The sequence below is a fragment of the Rutilus rutilus genome, assembly GCF_951802725.1.
Source record: "Rutilus rutilus genome assembly, chromosome: 23".
Lineage (NCBI taxonomy): Eukaryota > Metazoa > Chordata > Actinopteri > Cypriniformes > Leuciscidae > Rutilus > Rutilus rutilus.
The window spans coordinates 16,295,492-16,321,260 of NC_140233.1; the positions used below are offsets into that span (position 1 = coordinate 16,295,492).

A 25,769-nucleotide genomic window follows, 5' to 3' on the forward strand; every position below is an offset into this window, starting at 1 on the left:
ATGGAGTTATGGAATAATCCCTTTGAAGAATTGCTTGTAATTATTCCCAAATTCTAATCCAGTCTTAAGAGCAAAAGGTTACTCATTTACACAAAAATATGGGTCAAATGGCCAGACACAGACACTGGTACCTTCATTTGCATTTTTAACTTCTAATAATTACAGACCCAATTATCCTGCGCTTGGTGGCCTACTTTATAGTGACCGCACACCGTGAACAATGCAGATTGCGTTTATGGCCGCCACCGGGCAGTCAACACACGGGGATGGAAGAGGGGGGGTGAAGGGTAACTTCCTCTCATTTCTGTCTGATGAAGATGACAAACAATATTTCAGACGTTCATTTGACGAAAAACAAGGAAAATAAAACGGATGCAAGAAAACGCAAACCTTTTATTGGACAAATGCTAGTTTTAAAACAACTCTTTGGACATGCTATGGTTAAAATGGCGTAGAAATGATTTTTACGCCACATTACCCAAATGAAGGTTTACATTAATATCTGCATGTGAAAAAAAATATATTTAAAAGAATTCACTACAGTGCCACGTCTCACATACAAGAAATATTATTGGGAACCTGATGGCAAAGCCTTACAGAAAATGGGTAATTGAATCAGTAGTATTCAACATGACATCATGTTAAGCATAAATATGACACTACTGCTTGTGTTGAACTTGATTGAAGCAGATGATTAAACCCTTTGAGTACAAGAGTAGGGAAATACTGACAGTGTATAAAGGTCATTATCAATGGCAGAAAGCGGAAACTGTGCGGTTCCGTGTCAAACGTGCTTTGTGGGAGTTTATTTACAGTGTAACGCTCCTGATTTATGACAACACTGATAAAACGAACACTTTATTTTCAACCAGATTCTCAAAATCTACTATCAGATTCAAGTTTGAAAACAAAGGTACTAACCGTAGTTAATGATCTGGAACCGTTCATTGTGGTAATGGATGTTTCGGAAACAATCGACTGCTAGCGGTTTCATTACAGACGTGTAGCACAGAGATGAGAGAGAATGAGATGTTGGTGTGTGTGTGTGAGGTTACTCTGATACAGTGCTCTTAGTGATGCACCGGAGACCCTCGTCCTGCAGTCTCTTCAGCACCGGACTGTAGATGTTCTTCGTCATCGGCACCACGAGTCCTTTAGTCGTCAGCTCACCTGCAGTCAGACGTCACACATTCACAGTAAATCAAAGCAGTAGTGTAAAGTATTTGAGTAAATGTATGTAATTATTTACTGTACTTAAAGTATCTTTTTGGCTACTTTGTAAAATGGCATAATAGGACCCCTTTAAGATCTTTGATACAACAAAGTCTTGATTTTGTTTTTCAGATGTACTAGAATATGCGTTCATGCTTAATTGTTCAAAAAACATTTTTTTAAATATATTTTACATTATTACAGCAGTATCTCCTCAGTTTGGCTCGAACCGAAAATGTGGCGTGTGATTGGTTAGCTGGCCCAGTGTGTTGTGATTGGCAGCGCTTAGTTCGGGAAATGTCACGCACCTTACCATAACCGCAAGCTCTACTCAGATGTACATATTAAGGATTGTTTCAAACCAATTTAAGCCTGATTCAGACTTAAGAATGTTAACTAACAAGAGGATCGTGCATAACGGATTTCATGCACGGACTTTGCAAGCACGGATTTCACAGGATGTTTCAGAGTGGTATGGTTTTTTTTGTTTTGGTTTTTTATACATTTTATATATGATGTTACACACCATTTAATCATGATATTTGTGGGAATCTATGGTAATACAAACAGTAATCGATCACAAAACTATGGTTAATTTTCCTAAGGAGCGGTGAATCATCTTACAAAAGCTACAGTAAACACTATATCAACTCTAGTGTTGGCTAGCAGGCTAGCGGAGTTAACATCGTAGAATCTACATAAAATTTTAAATTGGAACAGTTAATAAAAAAAACGCAACTACAAATAAGACGACATACAAGTTGTGATCCACAAACAACAGATGTCCTGACAAAGCGGGGACTGCTCCGTTTCAGGAGAAGCTTTTGTGCGTTTACACGACAACGATATGCTTATCGATTTTTCTGCGTACAAACGACAATTTTCAAATAGTTGTATCTCGGCCAAATATTGTTTTATCCTAACAAACCATACATCAATGGAAAGCTTATTTATCAGCTTTCAGATGATGTATAAATCCCAATTTCAAAGAATTGACCCATGTGACTGGTTTTGTGGTCCAGGGTCACATATGAGATGAGGCCGAAAGCAGCATGCAAGCAGGCTTTGACCATTTCATTTTACTTAACATTATTTTATTTATCCATTATATTGAAAAGACCTTTTTGAAGGATATTGGTTTACTTATGCCCTTTTTGAGCACTTGAGCTTAACGAAGACTTGAGTGTTTGTAGACGTGTTTAAGAGGCTGTTGTGTTGACCTTGATTTATTTTGAGGACTAGTGCATACTTGAAAGTTACGTTCAGTACGAGTAAAATACTTAAATACTGTTAAAATCAGACACTCTAAGACTTTTACTCCAGTTATTTTGTAATTGGTGACTTGCAACTTGTAATGGAGTCATTTTCGCTGTAGTTTTATTCAAATTTTCAGTTACTCTTTACACCTCTGAATCAAAGTGACTTTATAAGAAAGGCCACTGGCAATTACTGGAAACTCCATCCTGGAAATATTTTGTAAAATAGTGAAAAGAACAGAACAGAATTCAAACTCCTTCTGAAGTAATTCGAGTGAGTTGAAACTAGGGATGCATGGCATATTTAATATCAGTGATATAATGTTACTGCTATCTTTACGCTAAGTAAAATGGGTATATTTAACATAAATACTTTTTATAAAATTAGTCTCACAAAATGTAGGTAGTGCAGTCAAATTGATTAATTGCATCTAACATAAAAGTTTGTAAATATATAACACATTACATATTTACAAACTTTATGTAAGATGCAATTAATCGCGATTAATCGATTTAAGATTGATATATAGGCTAATATTGGGCAATGTATTGGTTATCAGATTCTAAAAATAAATATTCTGTATTGGCCCATCTTTCTATATTGGTGCAACCATAAATGAAATGCCTTTTTACTAGATGTTCAGATAAAAGAGCATATAGCAGTTGAGTTCAGTAACTAGCACACACTGACCATTGAGCACCATGTGGGCTGCGATGGCTGCAGGGTAGCCCACGGTTTTGGCCATGGCCGAGTATCCACTGGGATCCCCATAAACCACCAGACTGATGTGTTTGGTCTCCAGCTCGCCCGTTGGGTGTCTGATTCCAACATCGTTCCTCATGATGATCATATCGCGCTCGCCTTTAGCTGCACGAGACAGAATGATACGAAAACTATGCTCATTTATGTGCAGCTGAAGACACATTCTCCTCATCACGGAGCGCAAGGAATGACCTTCATAAACATATCATAAATCTTCAAAGCTCGCTGACACTCATGACATGAATGTGGGAAAGAAAGAGCAGCTGGGTCTTTACCGAAGGAGAGTTTGGCCTCCAGGTGCTTAGCAAGCGCGGCTAAGATGGTGTCAGCGTGAGGAACCGGCTCTTCACTGAGCATACCGAGCCTGATGGGATTCAACCAGTCAGTCATCTCTATGCTGAATGACTATCATTTACATTAACAAACATACTTTATTAGAGATTTTAGACATTATAAAGACATCATTTATAATTTAAACATTTTATTATAGTGGCTAAAAATATGTATGCAATATTTTATGTGCTGATGCATGTGTGGTGTTAGCATTACATTGTTATAAGGTTGCTATGGCATTGCTATGCAGTTGCTGAAGTGTTCTAAGAGGTGTTGTGAGGTTGAAAGGTGGTTGCAAGGTGGTTGCTAGGGTGCTTTAAGTGGCTTTTACAGCATTCTGTGTTAGGTGGTTGCTATGGCGTTGCAATGCGGTTGCTGGGGTGTTTTAAGTGGCTTTTACTTTATTCTGTGTTAGGCCGTTGCTGGGTGGTTGCTATGGTATTGCTATGCGGTTGCTGGGATGTTTTAAGTGGCTTTTACAGGATTCTGTGTTAGGTGGTTGCTATGGCGTTGCAATGCGGTTGCTGGGGTGTTTTAAGTGGCTTTTACTGCATTCTGTGTTAGGTGGTTGTTATGGTGTTGCTATGCGGTTGCTGGGGTGTTTTAAGTGGCTTTTACTGCATTCTGTGTTAGGTGGTTGTTATGGTGTTGCTATGCGGTTTGCTGGAGTGTTTTAAGGGGCTTTTACTGCATTCTGTGTTAGGTGGTTGTTATGGTGTTGCTATGCGGTTGCTGGGGTGTTTTAAGTGGCTTTTACTGCATTCTGTGTTAGGTGGTTGTTATGGTGTTGCTATGCGGTTTGCTGGAGTGTTTTAAGGGGCTTTTACTGCATTCTGTGTTAGGTGGTTGTTATGGTGTTGCTATGCGGTTGCTGGGGTGTTTTAAGTGGCTTTTACTGCATTCTGTGTTAGGTGGTTGTTATGGTGTTGCTATGCGGTTTGCTGGAGTGTTTTAAGGGGCTTTTACTGCATTCTGTGTTAGGTGGTTGTTATGGTGTTGCTATGCGGTTGCTGGGGTGTTTTAAGTGTCTTTTACTGCATTCTGTGTTAGGTGGTTGTTATGGTGTTGCTATGCGGTTTGCTGGAGTGTTTTAAGGGGCTTTTACTGCATTCTGTGTTAGGTGGTTGCTAGGTGGATGCTATGGCATTGCTATGCGGTTGCTGGCGTGTTTTAAATGGTGTGTACTGCATTCTGTGTTAGGTGGTTGCTAGGTGGTTGCTATGTTGTTAACCACTGGATTAATACTTGGGGTTAAGAGTTTCCTTAAATACTTAACCCTAATCATTCTGTATGATTCGAGACCATGAATCTGGCGTAGCTGGCGCTATGTTTCACTGTTTGAATGCTTTATTTAAATGAAGCTTTATTTGTTACTAAACTTACTTAATAAAATCTTGCATTAATAATCAATCATATGTTTTATTAATTTGTTGATCGCTCTAAAGCTCCCCTGATAGACAGCAGTAGGCATTGTAATGGAAGGCTGAATTCTTCTACCCACCTTCTGAGGCTCTGCATTCTGAAGTCATCCCTGCCGATCCGCTCAAAAACAGCGTCCTCAAAGGCACTGCTGCTCAGAGTTGTGGACAAGCCAATCAGCTTACAGAGAAGCTCTTTCTGTGTACCAGACACAATGATATTAAAAGAAAGACTGACAATATATGGCTGCGTGTAGGACTACTAGTCAAATGAATGCTGTTTAAGTATTCAGGGCCCTAGTTATAAAACTCAAGTCTTGTTTTTTTGTTTTTTTTCATCATGTATTAACATATATTTATTAAAGAAAATACATTTTATGAAAATAACGGGGGGGTCAATAAATCCATACCCATGAGAGAGGAGAAGCCGTGTGGCCCAACAGTGGACACGGCTCAGTGTTGATGAGTCCCAGTTTCACAAAGCCACTCATGGCAGAGGAGAAGCCCTGCAGACACATACATGCATAACATGTTGGCACTGGAAAACAGGCTACAATGATCTGTACAACTGATCAGAATGAATACCTTGAAGCGCAGAGTTCCTCTGATCAAAGTATGTGCGGACTCAATCCCATACGGCTGGGCGTACTTGGTGCTGTCTCGGTTGGGAAAGCCTTCCAGGTTGAAACCGGGCATGAAGTCCATGGGCTTTGTGACATCCAGGAGAGCACCACCAGGAGGGACACTGACAACCTGAGCAGCCGATGGACAGTTTTGTGAACTAGATTTTTTTTCTAAATGTTTTTTAATCACATTTTTGAAAGCTTCCAGGTGATTTCTACAGAATTACAGAGGAGATTTTAAAGTGAGCCTGCATCACCTGGTTGTCTTTTAGATAGATGGCCGGACTGATGGTGTTGAGCAGGACACCGTACGGACTCCAGCTAAACTTATAACGCAGTGGGTTGTCTGAGCACTCTGGAGCAGGAAGACCACCACAAAAAGAGCTGTAAGACTCCACCTGTCAAGAAACAGTGATTTAAATTTGGAGTAACTACAAGAACACCATGTGACTTGACCAAATGTTCACAGAGGAGACCATACTCGACCGTTAAGTGAAAATGAACATTCAAAAAGCTGTGAATGATAGCTGAGGTCTGTCAATATGTCTTCCAGACGTGGTGATGAGCGCACCAATGGTGCACAGTATGTCACTCTATTGCAAATACCCATCAACACATCCAACTGGTAAACAAACATGAGTGCATGCATGCAATACCTACAGTGCAACCGTCTGCCTTGGCCTGGTCGATGCACTCCATGGCCAACATGTGATCAATGCCAGGGTCCAGACCCATCTCATTGACGATGGTGATGCCAGCATCTTCGGCACTTGGGAAACAACAGCCAATCATGGTGAAGCCTCATGCATATATTAATGAACTCAACCAGAGGTAGTTAAAAATCCAACAAAGTCAAAAAAGATACTTTCAAAGGGCTTTTAATGTACCAAAATATAATTTTGAATTTTAATTTATAAATAGTTTTTTTTTTTTTTCAGATCTTTTCAATTAATCAATTGATCCAGTTGACAAAATCTGAATGATTCACTCACAAATCTGTTTCTTAACTTACTGACTCTTTTACAGTGGTTTTGTCGACTTCTGACGCAAAAATATTTTTTTTGTCGTACCTAATTTATTTAAAATACCTCTTCTATGATGAGCATGTTTTTAATTTTGAATTCATTTTGATATTTTTTTGGGGAGCATAAAGTCACCAGTTTTTTGGATGATACAACTGTTCTGCTGTCATTATTAAGAAAGATCCTTACCTTTAAGCAGTTTAACAGTCTTTTACCATTATTTCATATATATATATATATATATATATAAAAATATAAAAAGATGCCTTTTTCGTTTTCTCATTAAAAAAAGAAAGAAAACAATGAAATGCAAAAATGGTCAACCAAAGATCAAACCCATGTCATCATCAGTTGAACTGCTCAACAGAATAATATTCACAGTAAGTATAAGGTAAGGATAATAGTAAGGATAATAGTTTGATAAGTTGTTTGATGAGAAAGAGAGGAAATGTAGTTGCATAAACGCTTTAAGAATCCGTACAACTGTAGCAGCGGAGGACTATTATTCTAAAACTGAGTAACAACTGATGACAGCATGGTTTGATCTTTAGTTGACCAATCAGCGGAAAGCGAATATTCAAGCTGTATATTCATTTTCTACCACTGAACGTAGAAAAAATGTAAAATAAATAAAAATAAACAAGCTGAATACTTTCAACATTTTCTAATTTTTCTACTTTCAATTTTAAAACAAAAACGAATGACTGCACAGATAAAGAACGATGACAGAATTTTCATTTTTTTGGGTTCTCTCTAAAATAAATTCATTTTCTAAGAAACAGGAAGTTCCCTACCTCTTCTGAAGCTCCTTCATGTCGGGGCTCAAGTAACTGGCGGTCACCATGTTCACCTTCATTTTAATGCAGTGCTTGGCTACTTGTGGATGAAATGAGTATGGCAGCATGCTAGACACCAAAAACAACAAATAAATGTGAATTGTTGGCCTTTTAAAGTGTACATCAAAGTAGAATTTCTCATGTCAATGCATCATAAAGTGAATGAAGTTTCTGGTTATGCCTGATGACGATGTCGTGGTCTTTGATCAGAGACTCGAGGTGTCCTTCCTGGCTGGTGATGTCCAGCATCACGGGGATGGTGTTGGGGTACTTGGCTGCCATGTCCTCAGCCTGATGCAACAGATTTGAAGCTGCAATGCGAAGATCACAGGAGATTTAAGGACTGCGACAGTAATTTCTACACTGCAGTAAAACAGCATTCCAGATGGATTTTGTGACGGGAACATACCCACTGTGACCTGAGTGCCAGCGTCCCTGGTGAGATACTCGATAACTGGCCCAGACACATAGCCTGCGCCCAGCAACAGCACCCGCTTCATCCCTCCCTTCTTTAGGATTTGCTCCGATTCCCTGTTTGCCAGATGGTACAGCCATTACTACACACACACACACACACACACACATGCACACACACACACACACACCTTCTCACTGGCCAAGCAATCTGTGAAATCACAAAACATATCTTGCTGGATTGTGATGTTAAACCGATTGAAAGGGATGCAAAACCCACAAAAGGACACAGACGATATTGTAGGATTGTCCAAGAGATGAAATCAAGAAAATGTAAAAGACACCAAAGGTTCATTTTTCATTTTATCACAAGAATATCCCACCACAAACACATACAAATCATCAAATGACACTTCAGGAGCAGGAAGAGTGTATTAAAAAAACAAAAAAACAGAGGAAAACGCACATATCTACTGTACTTCTAGATCGGCCAGTTCTCCAGTCAGAATATAATCAAAGCAAATCAACGTTTTGCTCCGCGAGTCCCCTGGGGGACACATGTGATCCAAGCACCCCGTCGCTCAGCCTAATTGGATTTGATGCGGCACATGAGCAAATATGTAACACTTAACCCCCCACCACCTGCATGCCTTTCTCAAAATACCATTAAACTAGACATTCATAACCGCTAAATATGTGTTTTAGATCTCGGTTTTACAACTATTTAGTGCTACTTTTACAAAGATCATATAATGAGGTGCATTAGTTCATAATAAAACATTTCAAATAGGAAGGTTTGTCATGGCCTAACAGTTATTCGTACCACAGTTAAAGGGTGTTAAGGAGAATTAACCATTTAAAAAAAAAGTTGGTCACATGCAAAACTACATATTTTCAAAATCTGTGCATTGCTTAAACGTCTCGAGAACTAATTAGTCTGCGTACTGTAATTAGTTGAAATACAGACTTGCCAAATAACTAGGTTTAGAACAGATCACAGTGATTTCAAGACATCTTTTTAAACCTAAGATTGCAGCCAGAGGCATAAGATGTTTAAAAAAAGCGCAATGGGAAAATACGTAGTTTATGGTGGTTTATATACATTTTTATAATAATACATTTACAATGAATTTTTTTTTATTATAAATACTTTATAACACTAAAATGTTATTCATAATAACGAATACAATATTTTTATAACACTAAATAGTTTTGTAGTAAAAAAATAATAGCATTTAAAAAAAATGTATTCTAAATGTTAATTTTGTAATGATAAAATTTTAAAAACAATATATTAAAAATAATAAATGAAGATTATAAATTATTTACACAACACAAATTTTATAACATTTTAAAAAATGTATTTAAATATATATATTTTTTTAAATGCATAAATTATATTCTTTTTTTAACACTAAATATTTTAATACTTATAACATTTAAAAAAACAATCCATTTAAATCAAATTAAACAATAATAAGCAATCATTTTGTCTATACTGCACGAAGTATCTCAGATTTTAGCATAGTACAATCAGATATTCTTAGATACGAGGCAAAGGCTCTATTAGAAGGTTTCAGGGCAAGAACTAAATCAAAACAAGTCAAATGGTGGGTCTTTAAAGCTTTCCATTGATTAAGTGGAGGTCAATGATGGCTTGTGGGCGGCTTCATTAAGTACACACCACACTGGATACAGACTAGCTAATTCAGTCTAACGTTTTGTCGCCTGGTTCTTCACCCTTGAATGAGACAGAAGTGGCATAAAAGAGCTCTATCAGAGTGTTTCGAGAAAGACATGTTGACTGCGGGAGGCACAGGAAGCTTTCATTATGCCTTGAAAAGGGATCGTGTTATTCCATTTAATGAAAACGATTCAAAAACTAGATATAGCCTAATCAATTAACAAGCATGAAAAGATATTTGGCTTGTGAAAAGTGAAGCTTACCTTGGAGAATAATTGAACTTAAGAAACTTAAAAAGAACTGATGCATTGATTTCTTTTTCTGGCATGCGAAAAATTCCAAGAACAAGAGTGAGTGGGAGAGACTGTGGCTGCGGTTAGAGAATAAGATCATGTACCCATGAGAGAACGTGACGTGTACTCTCGCCAAGCAAGGTGCTATAGCAGTGCTCAGCGAGGCACAGGAGCCGAACCCTGTGTCTGGACAAAACAAACACGGTCAGCAACTCGTCTTCTGTACGTGTGGGAAATTCCTGAGGTTTAATGTTTCAAAGTCAGCATGGGAAAATTCATCAGCCTGACAAAAAAATTAGCTAAACAGGTTTGGCGAAACTCCTGTTTCAGTGGGTTTTGTACCATAAAAAAAAAAAACCCACAGTCTCAGATATTATAGAAACATTTACATGATCATCCAAAAGCACCGACATGTGTCACTTTCACAAAAGCGTTTGGTAACACTATTTTAAGGTGACCGTAGTTACACGTTACTACATGTACTTACTATAGTAATAACAGTAAATTATGCATAACTACAAGTAACTAACCCTAACTCTATAGTAATACATGTGGTTATTTAATATTACTCAGTACTTATTTGAGTAAGTGCAATGTAACTACGTCACCTTAAAAGAAAGTGTAACTTTTATTGTAATGGAATGTCTGCAAATGTACACTGGTGGGTACGGAGCCCCCCAGTCCCACTTTGTCAAAAAAATGTATTCTAACTATCTCGTGGCCTCAAGATAATAACTGGTGGCCTCAAGATAGTAACTCGTGGCCTCAAGATAGTATCTCCTCAAGATAGTATCTCCTCAAGATAGTAACTCGTGGCCTCAAGATAGTAACTCCTCAAGATAGTAAGTCGTGGCCTCAAGATAGTAACTCCTCAAGATAGTAACTCGTGGCCTCAAGATAGTAACTCGTGGCCTCAAGATAGTAACTCCTCAAGATAGTAAGTCGTGGCCTCAAGATAGTAACTCCTCAAGATAGTAACTCGTGGCCTCAAGATAGTAACTCCTCAAGATAGTAACTCGTGGCCTCAAGATAGTAACTCGTGGCCTCAAGATAGTAACTCGTGGCCTCAAGATAGTAACTCCTCAAGATAGTAACTCCTCAAGATAGTAACTCGTGGCCTCAAGATAGTAACTCCTCAAGATAGTAACTCGTGGCCTCAAGATAGTAACTCGTGGCCTCAAGATAGTAACTCGTGGCCTCAAGATAGTAACTCGTGGCCTCAAGATAGTAACTCGTGGCCTCAAGATAGTATCTCCTCAAGATAGTAACTCGTGGCCTCAAGATAGTAACTCGTGGCCTCAAGATAGTATCTCCTCAAGATAGTAACTCGTGGCCTCAAGATAGTAACTCGTGGCCTCAAGATAGAATCTCCTCAAGATAGTAACTCGTGGCCTCAAGATAGTAACTCGTGGCCTCAAGATAGAATCTCCTCAAGATAGTAACTCGTGGCCTCAAGATAGTAACTCGTGGCCTCAAGATAGAATCTCCTCAAGATAGTAACTCGTGGCCTCAAGATAGTATCTCCTCAAGATAGTAACTCGTGGCCTCAAGATAGTAACTCGTGGCCTCAAGATAGAATCTCCTCAAGATAGTAACTCGTGGCCTCAAGATAGAATCTCCTCAAGATAGTAACTCGTGGCCTCAAGATAGTAACTCGTGGCCTCAAGATAGTAACTCGTGGCCTCAAGATAGTAACTCGTGGCCTCAAGATAGTAACTCGTATCTTGAGTATCTTGAGGCCACGAGTTACTATCTTGAGGCCACAAGATAGTTATAATAAAAAAAAAAAAATTGACAAAGTGGGACTAGGGGGGCCCCGCTCCGTAGGTGGGCAAAAGTTGGGAATAATTAAGTTTTTTTTATGTTTTTGATAGAAGGCTCACTAAGACTGCATTTATTTGATCAAAAATACAGCAATTTTTTTTTAAATGTTGTGAACTATTATTACATTTTAAAATAACTGCTACATTTTAAAATAGAAAAAGCTGAATTTTCAGTATCAGTACTCCAGTCTTCAGTGTCACATGATCCTTCAGAAATCATTCTAAAATGCTGATTTATTGTTCAATTTAGGGATGTCCCGATCAGGTTTTTTTGCCCTCGAGTCCGAGTCCGAGTCATTTGATTTTGAGTATCTGCCGATACCGAGTCCCAATCCGATACTTAATACATAAAAAAAAGAATAAAGAAGAGCTAAAAAACAGATCCAGGATGTTCCTTATTTTTTATTTAATTCACCTTATTTTAACATTCAACAACTCTGTTAACAAACAGAGCACTTCTGTGAGGTAGCTTGAACAATCAAGTAATAAATTAATTCTTCACTTTTGGACTTTAGTGCAACAGTAAATATAAAAAAAAGTCTAATATATAAACAAATAGCACCTCAACTTAAAATACCCGGCAGGTATGTAAACAAATAAAAAATAAAAGTGCTACAGTGTTTGCAAAGCCAGTAATGTGCTTTTAGGAACTGCACTCCTAACTCTTACGCCGGTTTCACACTGCACTGTTAGCAGTGCGTATTTTTTTTGCCGCCCATGTTAACAGATTAAACCAGGCTTTAGAGCATTCACACCGCGCGCAGAGGTGGCGCGGCAGTGCGTATAGCAGAGCAGAGCAGAAGTGCCGCGATCGTTTCGGCGCCGAGTCTATCTTTGCTGCGCCGCTTTTGCTGAATTAAAGTGACAATATTGATCATGGCCAAAATACACCGCAGTTTTATCCCAAAAGTGCATTGATGATATCTGTTGTGTTTTAAACAGTCAATCAAATGACCAACAGCAATTTAAAAAGAAAACAAATGTCCAAACATAAACTTGTTGCCATAACAATAAAAACAAAGATGAACCAAAAGTTATATAAATGAAATGATTAATAAAATAAGCTTCTTGACAAGTCTTTTCTCTTAAATGTATTTGAAAACGAAATAAAGCAATGCCAACTTATCCATTATAGAGTACTCTGTCTGTAGCCTACACAACCCGCGGTTCAACCGCGTGTGACAAACGCTGCCATGTGAAAGCAAAACGCGCGTGTCCTGCTCCTGCTCACCATACACACTGCTCCTGCGCTGCTTATGCTCTGCTAATGCGTGCAGTGTGAAAACGGCGTAACTCTGTGCCACCGCATAACTATATATGTGTTAAAAAAATAATGATAATATATATACATATATATCCGAGTCCTGATCGGGAGGTAACGTCCGATTCCGATCGAGTCTGAAAACACGTGATCGGGCCCGATTTCCGATCACGAGATCGGATCGGGATTCGGGACATCCCTAGTTCAATTATTATCAATTATAATTGATGCACAATTATCAATAATGGATCTTTTTAACAATACTGAAAACAGTATTTTTGTGGAAACTGATTTTTTTTCAGGATTCTTTATTAACAGAAAGTTTAAAATAACAGCATTCATTTGAAACAAAAATATTTTGTAACATTATACATGTCTTTACTGTCACTAGAACCAATTAAATGTGTCCTTGAATAAAAGTGTTCATTTCTATTTTTCAAATAAGATCTTACCCCCAAACTTTTAAATGGTAAAGAGTTTATGAGTTACTGTATAATAGTTTCCACAAAAATATTAAGCTGCACAACTGTTTTCAACATTGATAATAATAATAATAATGTTTCTTGAGTATCAAATCATCATATTAGAATGATTTCTGAAGGATCATGTGACACTGAAGACTAAAGTAATGATGTTGAAAATTCAGCTTTACATCACAGAAATAAATTACATTTTAAAATATATAAAGAGAGAATACAGCCATTTTTAAATGTAAAAATATTTCACAATATTACTGTTTTACTGTATTTTTCATCAAATAAAAGCAGCTTTGCTGAGCATAAGAGACTTCTTTCAAAAACATTACAAAATCTTAATTGACCACCAGTGTAATTCCAATGAAGTTTTTGTAATTCCAAAAGTGTCCTCCTTCCAACTCAACACTAACATGTCTACAGTGTGTAGTTTTAGACATTTTCTATGGGAATAGGGTTGTATATCAGCCCTAGGGGTTAATGTGCATTCCTCCTATCTTTTGCATATAAAAGTCTACATTCAGGCGTAACTGAAAGCATTCTCCTCTATAATGATAAAAGAGCATTTCAAGGCTACAGGCTGTTGAGATCTGGATTAATGTTTTTACCTGTCTTTCAACCTTTGGAGAAATCTTCTGAATGAGAACACCATCCTCAGCGTGTAAGCACATTATCCAAAGCAATGTATCAGTACCTTACCTCTGAATCTAGACCTTCACGTCCACTGTCCAATCGGACAAAGCAGACTAAAAACACTTTCAGAGCTACAGTAATACCACAAGACACTGAATTCACTTCAAGGAAAGAAAAAGCGTTCCTTACTTCCTTTCTCGAAGTTTCTGAATGTATTCAAACTTAGGCGTCAACTTCCCGTTGGACGTAATTACAGCCTAGAATGAGAAAAACAATGCATATAATACTACTAGCAAACAGACTAAAGAAGCTAACAACAAAGTACCAGGGTAGTGCATTTGGATGTGTATCATGGTATATTCTGAAGTACTTTGAAAATCCCATGGCACATGAATACAGCAATCATTAAATACCAAGGTTATGCACCATTCATAAATGAATTCAGAATACTTTACATTCACATTCAGTTCAGTTTTGAATTTGAACTGAGTTTGAATTGGTAATTAAATGCATTTCTCTGACTTATTTTCTTGAGGTCTCTGAATATTCAAAAGTTTGGGGTATTCAATACTTTACTCAAATTAATACTTTTATTCAGCAAGGATGCAGTAAGTTGATAATAACTGCTTTCAACATTGATATTAATGTTTCTTGAGCAGCAAATCATCATATTAGAATGATTTCTGAAGGATCATGTGGCACTGAAGACTGGAGTAATGATGCTGAAAATTCAGCTTTACATCACAGGAATAAACTATATTTTAAAATATATTCAAATAGAAGATAGTTATTTTAAACTGCAATAATATTTCACAATATTACTGTTTTTACTGTGTTTCTCATAAAATAAATGCAGCCTTACTGAGCATAACAGAGTTATTTTCAAAAACATTCAAAAAGATATCTTACAGACCCCAAAACTTTGACCGATAATGTGTGGAAAAAACTTTTTTTTCCAATTCTGCTATGAACTTAAAATCTCCATACTGATCTAAGATGCGCCCTTTACCTCGAATTCATCAGAAATTTGTATTTCAGACTTCCCAGCTTTAGTTCCATACTGAAAAATCAATGGATGTATGGATGGACTCCAGCTGAAATGCTGCCCGTTTAGCTCTGATTCAAGTTTTTCCACACGTTTTTGAGCCTGCCTTCTGCGCACGGACACAACTCAGACGAAGCATTGCTCCACGGTTCAAAAGCAATTTAGAGGGGGGAGGGGGAAGGAAAAGCTGTAAAAACACCCTCTTAATACACTTACATCTCTGACTTGTGGAGAGAAATCCTCTTCCTCTAGCGGTCTGGTGGCGTCTGATGGGAGCTGTGGGACAAAGGCTACCATCACAAATCTGATCAAATATTCACATATTAAATCTTCAACAAAAATGCAAAAATCTCTCAATCAGAACCAGACCGGCACATGTTCAAAGCAATCCTCTCCAGAGCAAAGCTGTTGGGTACTTACTCACCACCCTGTGTCATATCTTACCATCTCCCAGACGTAAGGGAACAGCCGGTCACCAAAATACTCAGTCGCCTCAATAGGCAGCTGGGCGGGAAGATTATCGATGGAGCACATGAGAATGCCGTTACCTTCCACGCTGCACAGAGATACACGCAAATCAGAGGAGGTTCAAAAAGTAGATTTGATAATGAGCATGTGATGCTAGAGTGTTGCCAGGGTGTTGCTATGCTTTCGATGTTAGTGCATATCCAGGTGTTGATTGAGGGATTGGTGGATGATAAACGGCCCGCATCCAAATCTCTAAGGCTACGTTCACACTGCGAGCATTAATGCTCAATTCCGATTTATTGCTCTGATCGAATTTTTGTATACAGTAGCTGTTCACATTGTTGTTTTAAATGTGGCCAATATCAGATTCTAGTGCGAACAGGACTCATCCACATGAATAAAAGAACGATGAACAGATGTCACAGCACGCTGTCATACGGAAGTAAACACGGAGGACATTTGTGCACAGGCAATATAAAAAGCAAAGGCGAGGATGAAAAAAGAAAAGAAAAAAAAAAGAGCAGTTTTGAAACATTTATGATACAAGCCCTCATATTTTGCTTGTTTATAGAGCTGTCACTGTAATACTTATGAGCTCTGACACATCACGGTCCTTCACTGACTACATTTGATAACTTCGGGTATGTAAAATCTTTGAATCTCATGAGCGCAGAATTGTGACGAATGTTGATCTAGAGTGACGTAAAAGTCGCATGAATTTCTATTTGACTTAAGACTGAGGTTGGATTGCAAAACATCTGACCTTTCTCGGATTTAGGACCACATTAGTCTGGGTTTTCCCATGCTTCCTTGTGCGCAGCGCGATTTTATTCACGCTGCTAGGCAGCCTGGACACCATGGACCAGATTTTCCCCTCAAAAAGGGAACCAATCACAGAACGGGGAGGGAGCAGCAAGACGATGACGATGTCTATGCGACACACCGAAGCAGTTTGTTTATATCTATGGATCCAACATGGCATTAGACGCAAAGTTACCTTTCGATGCAGCCTTAGATAGTGTTCTAAGTAGTAGAACGCCATCGTGTACACATAAATCTTTGACCCATCGTCTTCTTCCTCATCGAATTTCTGTCGCTCTACATACGTCATCTGGTATAATTGAAACGATTGGCTATGAGCTACGTACAGGCGCATTTGATAGACATTCGTAGCGCCCAATAAACGGCTCAGGGCATTCGTAAACCACGCCTCAAATACGAGAAAATGAACATGTGGTTCCCAGACCACGTCTCAATGAGACGAGGTCTGACGTTAGCCAGGCTAGGACCACATATGGAAGTGGCCCAAATCGCAGTTGAAACCACATAGATCAGATTCCAAGTGGTTTGTGTGGTTCACACAGTCATGAGTCACATATGAGCAGAAATTGGATTTGGGTCACATTTGCCTGCAGTCTGAACGTAGCTACCTATGATGGGGTGCAATTCCCAAACAACGACATATATATTTAAATGGGATCACACCAACAGAATGTACTGAATGGTAGCTTGCCTGCTCTGCCCAAGAGCAAGATCTATGCAAGTCCACATGTAATTTAAACAAGAAACTATGCTTCGAACCACAGCTCGAGGGCTGTAGTTCCAACCACACAAGTTTGCGATGCTGTTTGCGAATGTTAATTGGAACTATGGTTTTGGGAAACGCCAAATCATTCAACTACGTTGGTAACAACGGAGCTTGCGACCATAGTTGGCTAACAATGCTTTCGGGAAACACACCCCTGGTTTGTTGTCTTTAAATTAATTGCCATATCAACTTCTCAGGCTTTTACATGGCAGATACGAATTCAACATTCAACAATATAATATAAGGCAGAAGCTATTTACATGAAATTAAAACAGTATGTTCTTTGCACTAAGTTAAATTGTTGTTAGATGCTATTTATACTTAGCGCAAATAGTGGCAGGTACTACTTGTAATGTATTGTAGAATATTATAAAACGGGTCAGTTGCGTCAAAATCTAACGCCACCCGCCTTAGGGCTAAATTTACTAAACAGGGAAAATTACCGGGAGAGCGCAATTCCACAAAAGCACCGATGGGAGTGGAAAGTTCTGCGCTTGATCGACTGACTACCCGCAAATTAATGAACACACAGCCGGATCATGACCAACGCAATCTAATATAGCCTCTGCCAACAAGGTGCGCTATTTGCACATGGTGTAAATAGACACTCCGATAATAAATGATGATAGTAAATACAAAATTTCTTCTAAAATTCAACTTAGAAAAAAAAAAAGATTCCTTCAATGCACTAGATTTTCTGGGTCCATCTTACAAAATAATGAAAAAACTGTTGTCTCAGGACAAATTTTTTGGTCACCCAAATCTCTATGACATTCTAGTCTCTGGATATGACTCAGGTCTGTCCTTCATTGAAAGTCTATGGGACTTTTTGCTTGATTTGGTGTACTCAAAAAAAAAAAAAAAAAAAAGTTAAATATTCACACCTGTCACGATCAATATGCTGGTTGGCATCATACATGCAGAAGGGTTTCTCAATAGTGGTACACTCCGTCATGAACTCAATGGAGCCGCCCGTGTCCGCAGAGATGTCGCAAATGGCCATTAACCTGAAATTCACAGATGAACAGAAATGCCTGCTTCTTCAGAAGGATCAAACCAATGGCTTTTATGATACTTTATGGTGATTTTTTGTCATTTTGGAGACCGACAATAATATTAGAGGCTCACTTGTGGGGAAGTGCAGGGCAGCCGTGATCAGGTGACGATGATGCGGGTATAACGGGTCTGATCAGCCGCTGGGCGTCCAGTCGCCGCAGGAGTCTAGGTGTGTGAGGGTCCCAGTATATGCCGTTTATCAGACAGGTTGTGTAAGGGGCCACCTGTGCAAACACAAGACTTTTCTAATGCATTTCAGTCACATTTACTTTTCAAACACTGCAGCCAATAAAGGTGTGGTCACATTAGCGAAATTTGAGCAAAATTTAGTGAGCAAAAATGTCTATTTCTATTGTCAATAGTGTAGTGTTGTATGAAGCACAGCTCAGTCAGAGAAGTTACTCAATGTGGCGAATCAGTGTGACCACTTTGCAAAATATGCAGAGAACTCTTTCTCCCTCACACAAAATTCCCAATAGTGTGTATTCCTATTAAAATGACTGTATTCCGCACACGAAAATTCGCTGAACGATGGCAAATGTGACCGCACCTTAAGACTAAGGTGAACCAATCGGCTGCCTAGTACATTTCTTGTGTGTACTCACGGTCTTCCTGAAGTGCGATGTGTAAAGCTCAGGATGGTATTCATACTCCAGGGGGTCGTAGAGTCCATCGCTCTTCCTCATCAGGTGGTGATGTCTGCTGATCACTGTGGCGTACACTTTAGACATGTCTGCAAAGAGGATTAGCATGAGACAATTTGCAAACACAGCAAAGTGCCAATTACTGCAAACACCTCACATGAAAATACAATTCCTTTTATGTGTAACAGAAAATGACTAGGAAACAGTAGATATACCTCCACTCTCAGAGACTTCTTTCAATTCATGAGGTTCCACGTACTCACAGGGTAGCTCGTTGAAAATGTCTTGGGCGCCCTGGAAAGGAAGCATCTTCATTTTCATAACAGTAACACATTTTTGCCTTCCACTGGTTTTCTATGTAAACATGGGTTAGATGGATGTGCTTGAGGCGTTTAGTGCGTCTCACATTCATAACACAGCGTTCCAAAAACACAGTGCTGAAGTTAAAAAAAGTATATTTTTTAAGACATTTAAAGACATTTTTAGACAAAAGACTTTTTTTCGTTCTATCCTGCATATCATGTTTTTGAGAGCAAAAACACAGCCGTTCACAAAGACTTGATTTTGTTTTTGGGGTCTACTAGAATAGGCTTTTATGCTTGAATGTTCTAAAAACACATTATTTTATACATATTTTACATTGTTGCAGCACCTCTCTTCCCAGTCTGTCAGTAACGCTCTGTTTAGTTTGCGTCTCTATGAAGCCTCTCCTTCTGAAAAGCACAATGTGCTCTGATTGGTTGGCTGGACCAGTGTGTTGTGATTGGTTAACTGCTTCAAGTGTGTTTTGGAAATGTCACAACCCTTACCATAACTGCAAGTTTCAACACATGACTAATGGAACTCAACCAGACCTCGGGCCTATAATCGAGGCGTTTCAGGGAGAATGCGCACTGATATAGAGAATAGCTCCCTTGGCCTTTGGAGTGACTTTGTGCTTTGTAACTTTGCAGACTTTTTCATGCCTAAACAGCAATATTACACACTAAAGAAAGTTGAAAATGTAAACAAAAAATAGGTTGTCTTTAATAATACTTACCTTAGACACATTGCCGGTGCCAGTGAACACAAATGTGAGAGGACCAATGGACCTGGGCATCAGACCTAAGGATATTTCATACCCACAATCCCTCACTGCCTGGATTGCCTGGCTGACGTTTCTGTAGTTGTGCGCCATACCAATGTGCTGTCAAGTGATGAATATTAAAACATATCATATATCCAACAATTGTAGATTTAAATGATAAAACTGAACTAAATAGGCTACTAAATAATCAAGAACCAATAATCAAGTACCACATATAACAGTGTATGTGCCAAGCCAAGCATAGACATTAAAATAGAAGTGCAATTCAAAAACGAATACCATTAATGGGGTGTGGTGTCCAAGGGCAAGCAAACGCAGACCCAGACCGTGTAAAATATTAATCATTCCTGTAAAAAAACACAGACATCATGTTAGGCAGGGACAACATACAGCAGGGAAACCCTTTAAAGATTTACACCACTATTCAAAATGTTTTTTAAATAACTTTTTATGCTCACCAAGGCTGCTGATCAAAAATGCAGTAAAACAGTAATATTGTGAAATATGAATACAAATTCAAATAACTGTTTTCTATTTGAATATGTAATTTACTCCTGTGATGCAAAGCTGAATTTTCAGCATCATTACTCCAGTCTTCAGTGTCACATGATCCTTCAGAAATCAGTCTAATATGCTGATTTGCTGCTCAAGAAACATGTTGAAAACAGTTGTGCTTATTAATATTTTTGAGGAAACTGTGACTCTTTTTTAAGATTCTTTGATGAATAGTAAGTTCAAAAGAACAGCATTTACTGAAATGGAAATCTTTTGTAACACTGACTTTACTGTTACTTTTGAACAATTTAATACATTTTTGCTAAATAAAAGTAATAATTTCTTTAAAAAACAATCAAAACTTTTGAACGGTAATGGGATTTAAATATATAGCTGTCCTTGATCTCCATCCACTTTCATTGGAAAATAGCAGCTTGGACATTCTGCTAAATGTCTCATTTAGTGTTTCTTAAGTGAAGGTCATTGAGGCGAGTTTGGAACTAAATAAATGTGAGTAAATGATCTCAGAATTAAAAGTTTTGGGTGAACTATCCCTTTAACTCAGGTGACTTATGTATCATGTTGTGAGTCAAAAAGTCCCATACCAGCAACTCCAGCCCACTGTCCAAACGCTACTATTCTGAAACCATTGGCGTCCACCATTTTTTCATAATCAATGAGTCGAACTTCCTAAAAAAGAAGGGGTATATGATGACATGAGTATCTTGTGAAACCTGCCTCTCCTGAATAAACATTTCCAAATACGTATGACGCATGAGAGTATTGCAGTTGGCATTCAGTGTAAACTGTCCTTGACCATTTTCATTCTACAAAGAGACTTTCACCTTTTTAAGAAGGTCGTCTAGGAGCCCCATGTTTGCCTCTTGTGCTTTAATTGTGTGAGAGAAGAAGGCATAGGTCTTCCGGGGGTACACCTTTTCCTCCGCGGGTCTTTTCACACCGATGATGAGAGACGCCTCTGAGATGTCCTCCTGGATAACAGCTCCTGCTTTTTCATAGTACTGAGAACAGAAACAGTCTTTATTTCTACTCAATCCGATAAGAATTTCATTCATCTAAATATCATAAATATCAAGTGGGAAAGGAAACATTAAGGGCCCTTAAATGTGAGTAGAACAAAAATAGAAATTTATCAAAGTGGAATGGGGATAATAGCAACATCCTAGTCATTATTTATTACATTTCAATGTACTATTTTTTTATGTACAATTTGTGACACTGACAATTAAATAAAATATGATTTATATTTATATTATATATATATATGCACGTACGTACGTACGTACGTACGTACGTATGTATGTATGTGTATATATATATTTCACAACTACAATGAAGAGCTAAAATATAAATGAAAAAAATAAATATACAGATAATCTCTATAGAGCTGGTAAATCCCGCCCCTTCCGCTAATCCCCCTGGACTTCAAAGTTGAAAAACCGTCAATGCAAGTGAATGGGAGAAAATAATTATTTTCTGGTCCCGTTTGAATTTTGCCATGAATGTGAACATATGTTGTCTGTGAATTTTTTATAGAACTTTTCGTGTAAAGAATGCTACAATTTAGCGGGTAGAAGTTTGATACGGTTAGACTTTGTGTGAGAGCACTTTGTGGACTACAACTCTTCGCTGCTTTCGACGCGTTTGAAACGTCACCACCACTAGCACGCGGCTCTAGCTCACGGATCCCGCTAAACATGACTGTGTCTTTGGTGCACTTCACCGCCTTCTTTCAGGGAGAGGACAAAATCGTTGAGGTTGGCGAAAACCACGGGTAAGTCAACTTTATGGGGTGACGTCACATAGGCGACATGTAGTCTTTCTCGTTATGTCTTTTCCACAACTGCTAGCCGACGAATCATACCATATACTGTCAAACTTGTAACATGAAAGATTATATAAAAAATTCACAGACAACATATGTTCCCATTCATGGCACAATTCAAACGGGACCAGAAAATAATTATTTTCTCCCATTCACTTGCATTGACGATTTTTCAACTTTGAGGTCCAGCGAGGTTTTACGGAAGGGGCGGGACTTACCAGCTCTATATACACACTACTGTTCAAACGTTTTTGGGTCAGTATAATTTTTATTATTTTTGAAATATCTTTTTTATGCTCACCAAGGATGTGTTTATTTATTTTCAGAAATAAAGTAAAAACAGTAATACAGTGAAAAATTATTACAGTTGAAAATATCTGTTTCCATTTGAATATATTTTAAAATGTAATTTATTCCTGTGATGCAAAGCTGAATTTTCAGCATCATTACTCCAGTCTTCAGTGTCACATGATCCTTCACAAATCATTATAATATGTTGATTTGCTGATCAACAGGGCTCAATGCTGTGGTTTTTTTTCTACTGGCCTGGCCAAGGCCAGCGGTTCAAATTATTACTTGCCCTGCCAATATCTTCCCTATTAAAATGTAAAAAAATAAATTAAATAAAAATTAAAAGTTGCTGTTGTTTTGACCCATGTAACATTCTATTCTAATACATCAGCCACCAAAATGTTTTGATACCAGTGAAATTTCACAATTCTCCAATTTCTATTCCACAGCAAAAACTACAAGCCTAACTAACATAAAGTTCAAACTTTACTGAAGACAAGCGAGTCTTCACTAATAAAATAAGAACAAATAAACAAATTAAAAGCAACAGCTCAAATACAACAGAACAAATAGACAAATAAAAATAGTGTTTTAACAGTCTAACAGTATTCAGGTTCAGAAATGGATGAATCTAACGTAAAATAACACTGCATATTCACTGTATGATCAAATATAGATTAATCATTGTTAAATCTAAAAAGGTCATTCAGTCAAGAAAGAGCACTGAGTGATTTTCTATATCTTTTGTTGTTTGATTATGAGCAGGTTTATTAGGCTGCTGTCACTTTAATACCGAATGCACTGATCCAATATACTGTTACACGTGTTTACGCTCAGTTAAGATATAACTGACAGTGTTTACGTGAATACCCGCCAAGACAGGCATTTGACATACTTTTGTTGTGTGTATTTTTCCATTCAAGCCCAAGAAGGCATGAAATAATAATGAAAATAATAATATGCACTACAAAAATGACCTATGAAAGAAATGCCAGTCATTGACTCACTCTGTCATGGATGGCCCGTCTGTTGGAGGGTTGCACGAGCACCTTGTGTCCAGCCGCTGTCATCTCCCTGACGTGTCGTGGTGCCAGGGGCGCACGTCTCTCCCACACGTTGACATCCTCGCGCCGGATGGCTATGACGCTCTTAGGATTCCGCTGGTGATGATGGAGATGCTGAGACCTCCGCTGACAGCACACGCAGACCCTAAACCCCCTGCCCTGGCTCCTCACGAGACGCAGCATGACTGGACCAGTTTCCAAAACACACAGGTTACAACTACTACACACATCTGAAAAAAATCACACTTGAGAAATGTTCAGAGCAACAGAAGTGCAAACATAAAAATGAGCCTAGAAACACAGTCTATGGTTTGCAAAGGAGAGGATTGCATTTGAACCAAGCTCAAGGCAAGTTTTATTTTTATATCGCTTTTCATAATGTTTAAATGACGTTTATTATTATTAATAAATTAATTAATGAAACTTAATATCTGCAATTTGTAAGTCTTGGATGAAACGGACAGGATTATTTTAAATACAGAATATTTTAATAGTACAATAATAGTGGCAATGACAGCTGGAATAACACAATAAATGTCCTAAATAATATATATATATATATATGTATGTATGTATGTATGTGTGTGTATTCACTTTTTTCCCCCCACAAAACTAGCAAAAACTAATGCACAATTTCTGTGCTGTCATTCCTTAAGTTTAACTTATATGTTAGTTATCCTTTAACTTAAGTTTAAAGAGTAGCATATGTCATATGATCACATGAAACCAGTAAAATGACCTGAAATGCAGGTTTGCAGACTTTTTCACACTATAAAAGCTATTTTTGTGAATCTGCTTTTGGAAGACTTCTATTTTCAGATATATGCAACATAAATGCATTTAAAATGTGTTACTACCAAACAAATAATTACTATTTAGGCTATTTTTAATGAAACCTAAATATACCCTTCTTGTCACATATGACAACTTGAACTCACCCCAACCTGGCTGACACTTATGAAAAATACTGTAAACCTTTCCGTTAAGATGGACTTTTTGTTATTTAGTTTGAAACCAACATAGATTAACCACTGTTAGAATAAAAACCAAGCATTCAGGCTAACAGAAATTTGCCTCATAACCTCAGAGTTCTTGAGAAAAAGCCCTTGGTTGAATCCTGCAGCTTATAAGCAACAAGTGTTTCACTGCAGCTTGAGTTTCGGAACACGTCATCACCTACCTGTACTCTTTACGCAGTTTGCCTGGACCTACAAAGTGGTGCCGGCTGAATAATCACATTAACGTGAAGTGCAATGCACAGGAGGTTTATATATAAATTGTCGCTTCGGCTCTTATGAGTGACTGTGTCGCGTAAACGTGAATGGCAGAAGAACAACGTCACGGGATTGACCTGTTAGCTGTTCCAACACTTCGGGCAAATAACGTGGAGCTAACTAGCCTTATCCATGCGGTATAGATTACAGCGCAAATATTTGTTTCTGGCTGGAATGCAGCGAAGTAATCTGAGCCCTGGATTAGTTCCCACCAATCCCGACTCAGAACGAGGATCGGCCTCCTCGCGTGCCCTTGACGTCGCGTCGCAGCTTTATGACTGAGCAGAGTGAGGACACAGGCCCCTCCCCTTTCGCGCGCTCTCTCTTCCGCGCGCCTCTAGTACAAATGTGTGGCAGCAGAGAGCGATGACGAGGTAAAAATGGGTTATTTCGGTTTTATTTGTTTCAAGTTAAGAAAAAATATCCTGCGGTGTTGTTATTTAGACACCAACAGGCTATTAATGTTTACTACATTTAAAGTGTATAATAAATAAAATATATTTCAAGAATTCTTTCTAGAAAAACACCGTTCACACCAGACTAAAATTGGTTTGACTGGTCTCCAATGGTCTAGCTTGCTGGTTTTATTGGGTAAAACATCTTGCCGACCAGAAACCAGCTTGGCAAAGACCAGCAAATCAGCTAGTTTAAGCGGGGATTTTTTTTTTTTTTTCAGTCGTTCTCTGTCGGCTGCGAACGAGAACCTACATCTATAACACGACTTGGTCTATAACTATAACACGAAATATATATATATAAAGGTTTATATCTGAAAGGAATTTTTTAGGACAGAACAGAGCAATCACAATGCATTATGCAAATAAATGCAAGAAAAAACTAATAGCAATTCAGCACGCAAAAAATAAA

The 25,769-nt window shown here is 38.2% G+C and overlaps 1 protein-coding gene across 2 annotated transcripts; it reads right to left on the bottom strand.

The window, feature by feature from the left end:
• Positions 1-373: 373 nt before the first annotated feature.
• On the bottom strand, positions 374-25,182 carry aass (aminoadipate-semialdehyde synthase). Of its 2 annotated transcripts, none has more exons than XM_084397005.1 (24): positions 24,809-25,182; positions 23,572-23,813; positions 21,273-21,449; positions 21,033-21,117; positions 20,212-20,279; positions 19,885-20,031; positions 19,061-19,139; positions 18,807-18,934; positions 18,274-18,425; positions 18,030-18,152; positions 15,534-15,645; positions 15,306-15,365; positions 14,234-14,301; positions 7,873-7,994; positions 7,645-7,774; positions 7,422-7,532; positions 6,266-6,374; positions 5,863-6,003; positions 5,568-5,735; positions 5,393-5,488; positions 5,066-5,181; positions 3,507-3,595; positions 3,160-3,336; positions 374-1,170 (listed from the first exon to the last, which is right to left on the bottom strand). In XM_084397005.1, the coding sequence occupies exons 2-24, from the start codon at positions 23,809-23,811 to the stop codon at positions 1,052-1,054; spliced, it is 2,817 nt and encodes a 938-aa protein (XP_084253131.1). In that variant the 5' UTR covers positions 23,812-23,813; positions 24,809-25,182; the 3' UTR covers positions 374-1,051. The 2 variants fall into 2 exon arrangements, with proteins under 2 accessions (XP_084253131.1, XP_084253132.1); XM_084397006.1 differs by having other exon boundaries at positions 23,572-23,858; positions 24,809-24,925.
• Positions 25,183-25,769: the final 587 nt, after the last annotated feature.

Coding starts and splice junctions, on each gene's coding strand:
- aass (XM_084397005.1), bottom strand. CDS start 23,811: ATGCTGCGTCTCGTGAGGAGCCAGGGCAGGGGGTTTAGGGTCTGCGTG. Junction 7,775..7,872: donor TGGCACTCAGGTCACAGTGG/GTATGTTCCCGT, acceptor TTCGCATTGCAG/CTTCAAATCTGTTGCATCAG. Junction 5,182..5,392: donor CGGCTTCTCCTCTCTCATGG/GTATGGATTTAT, acceptor TCTGGTACACAG/AAAGAGCTTCTCTGTAAGCT.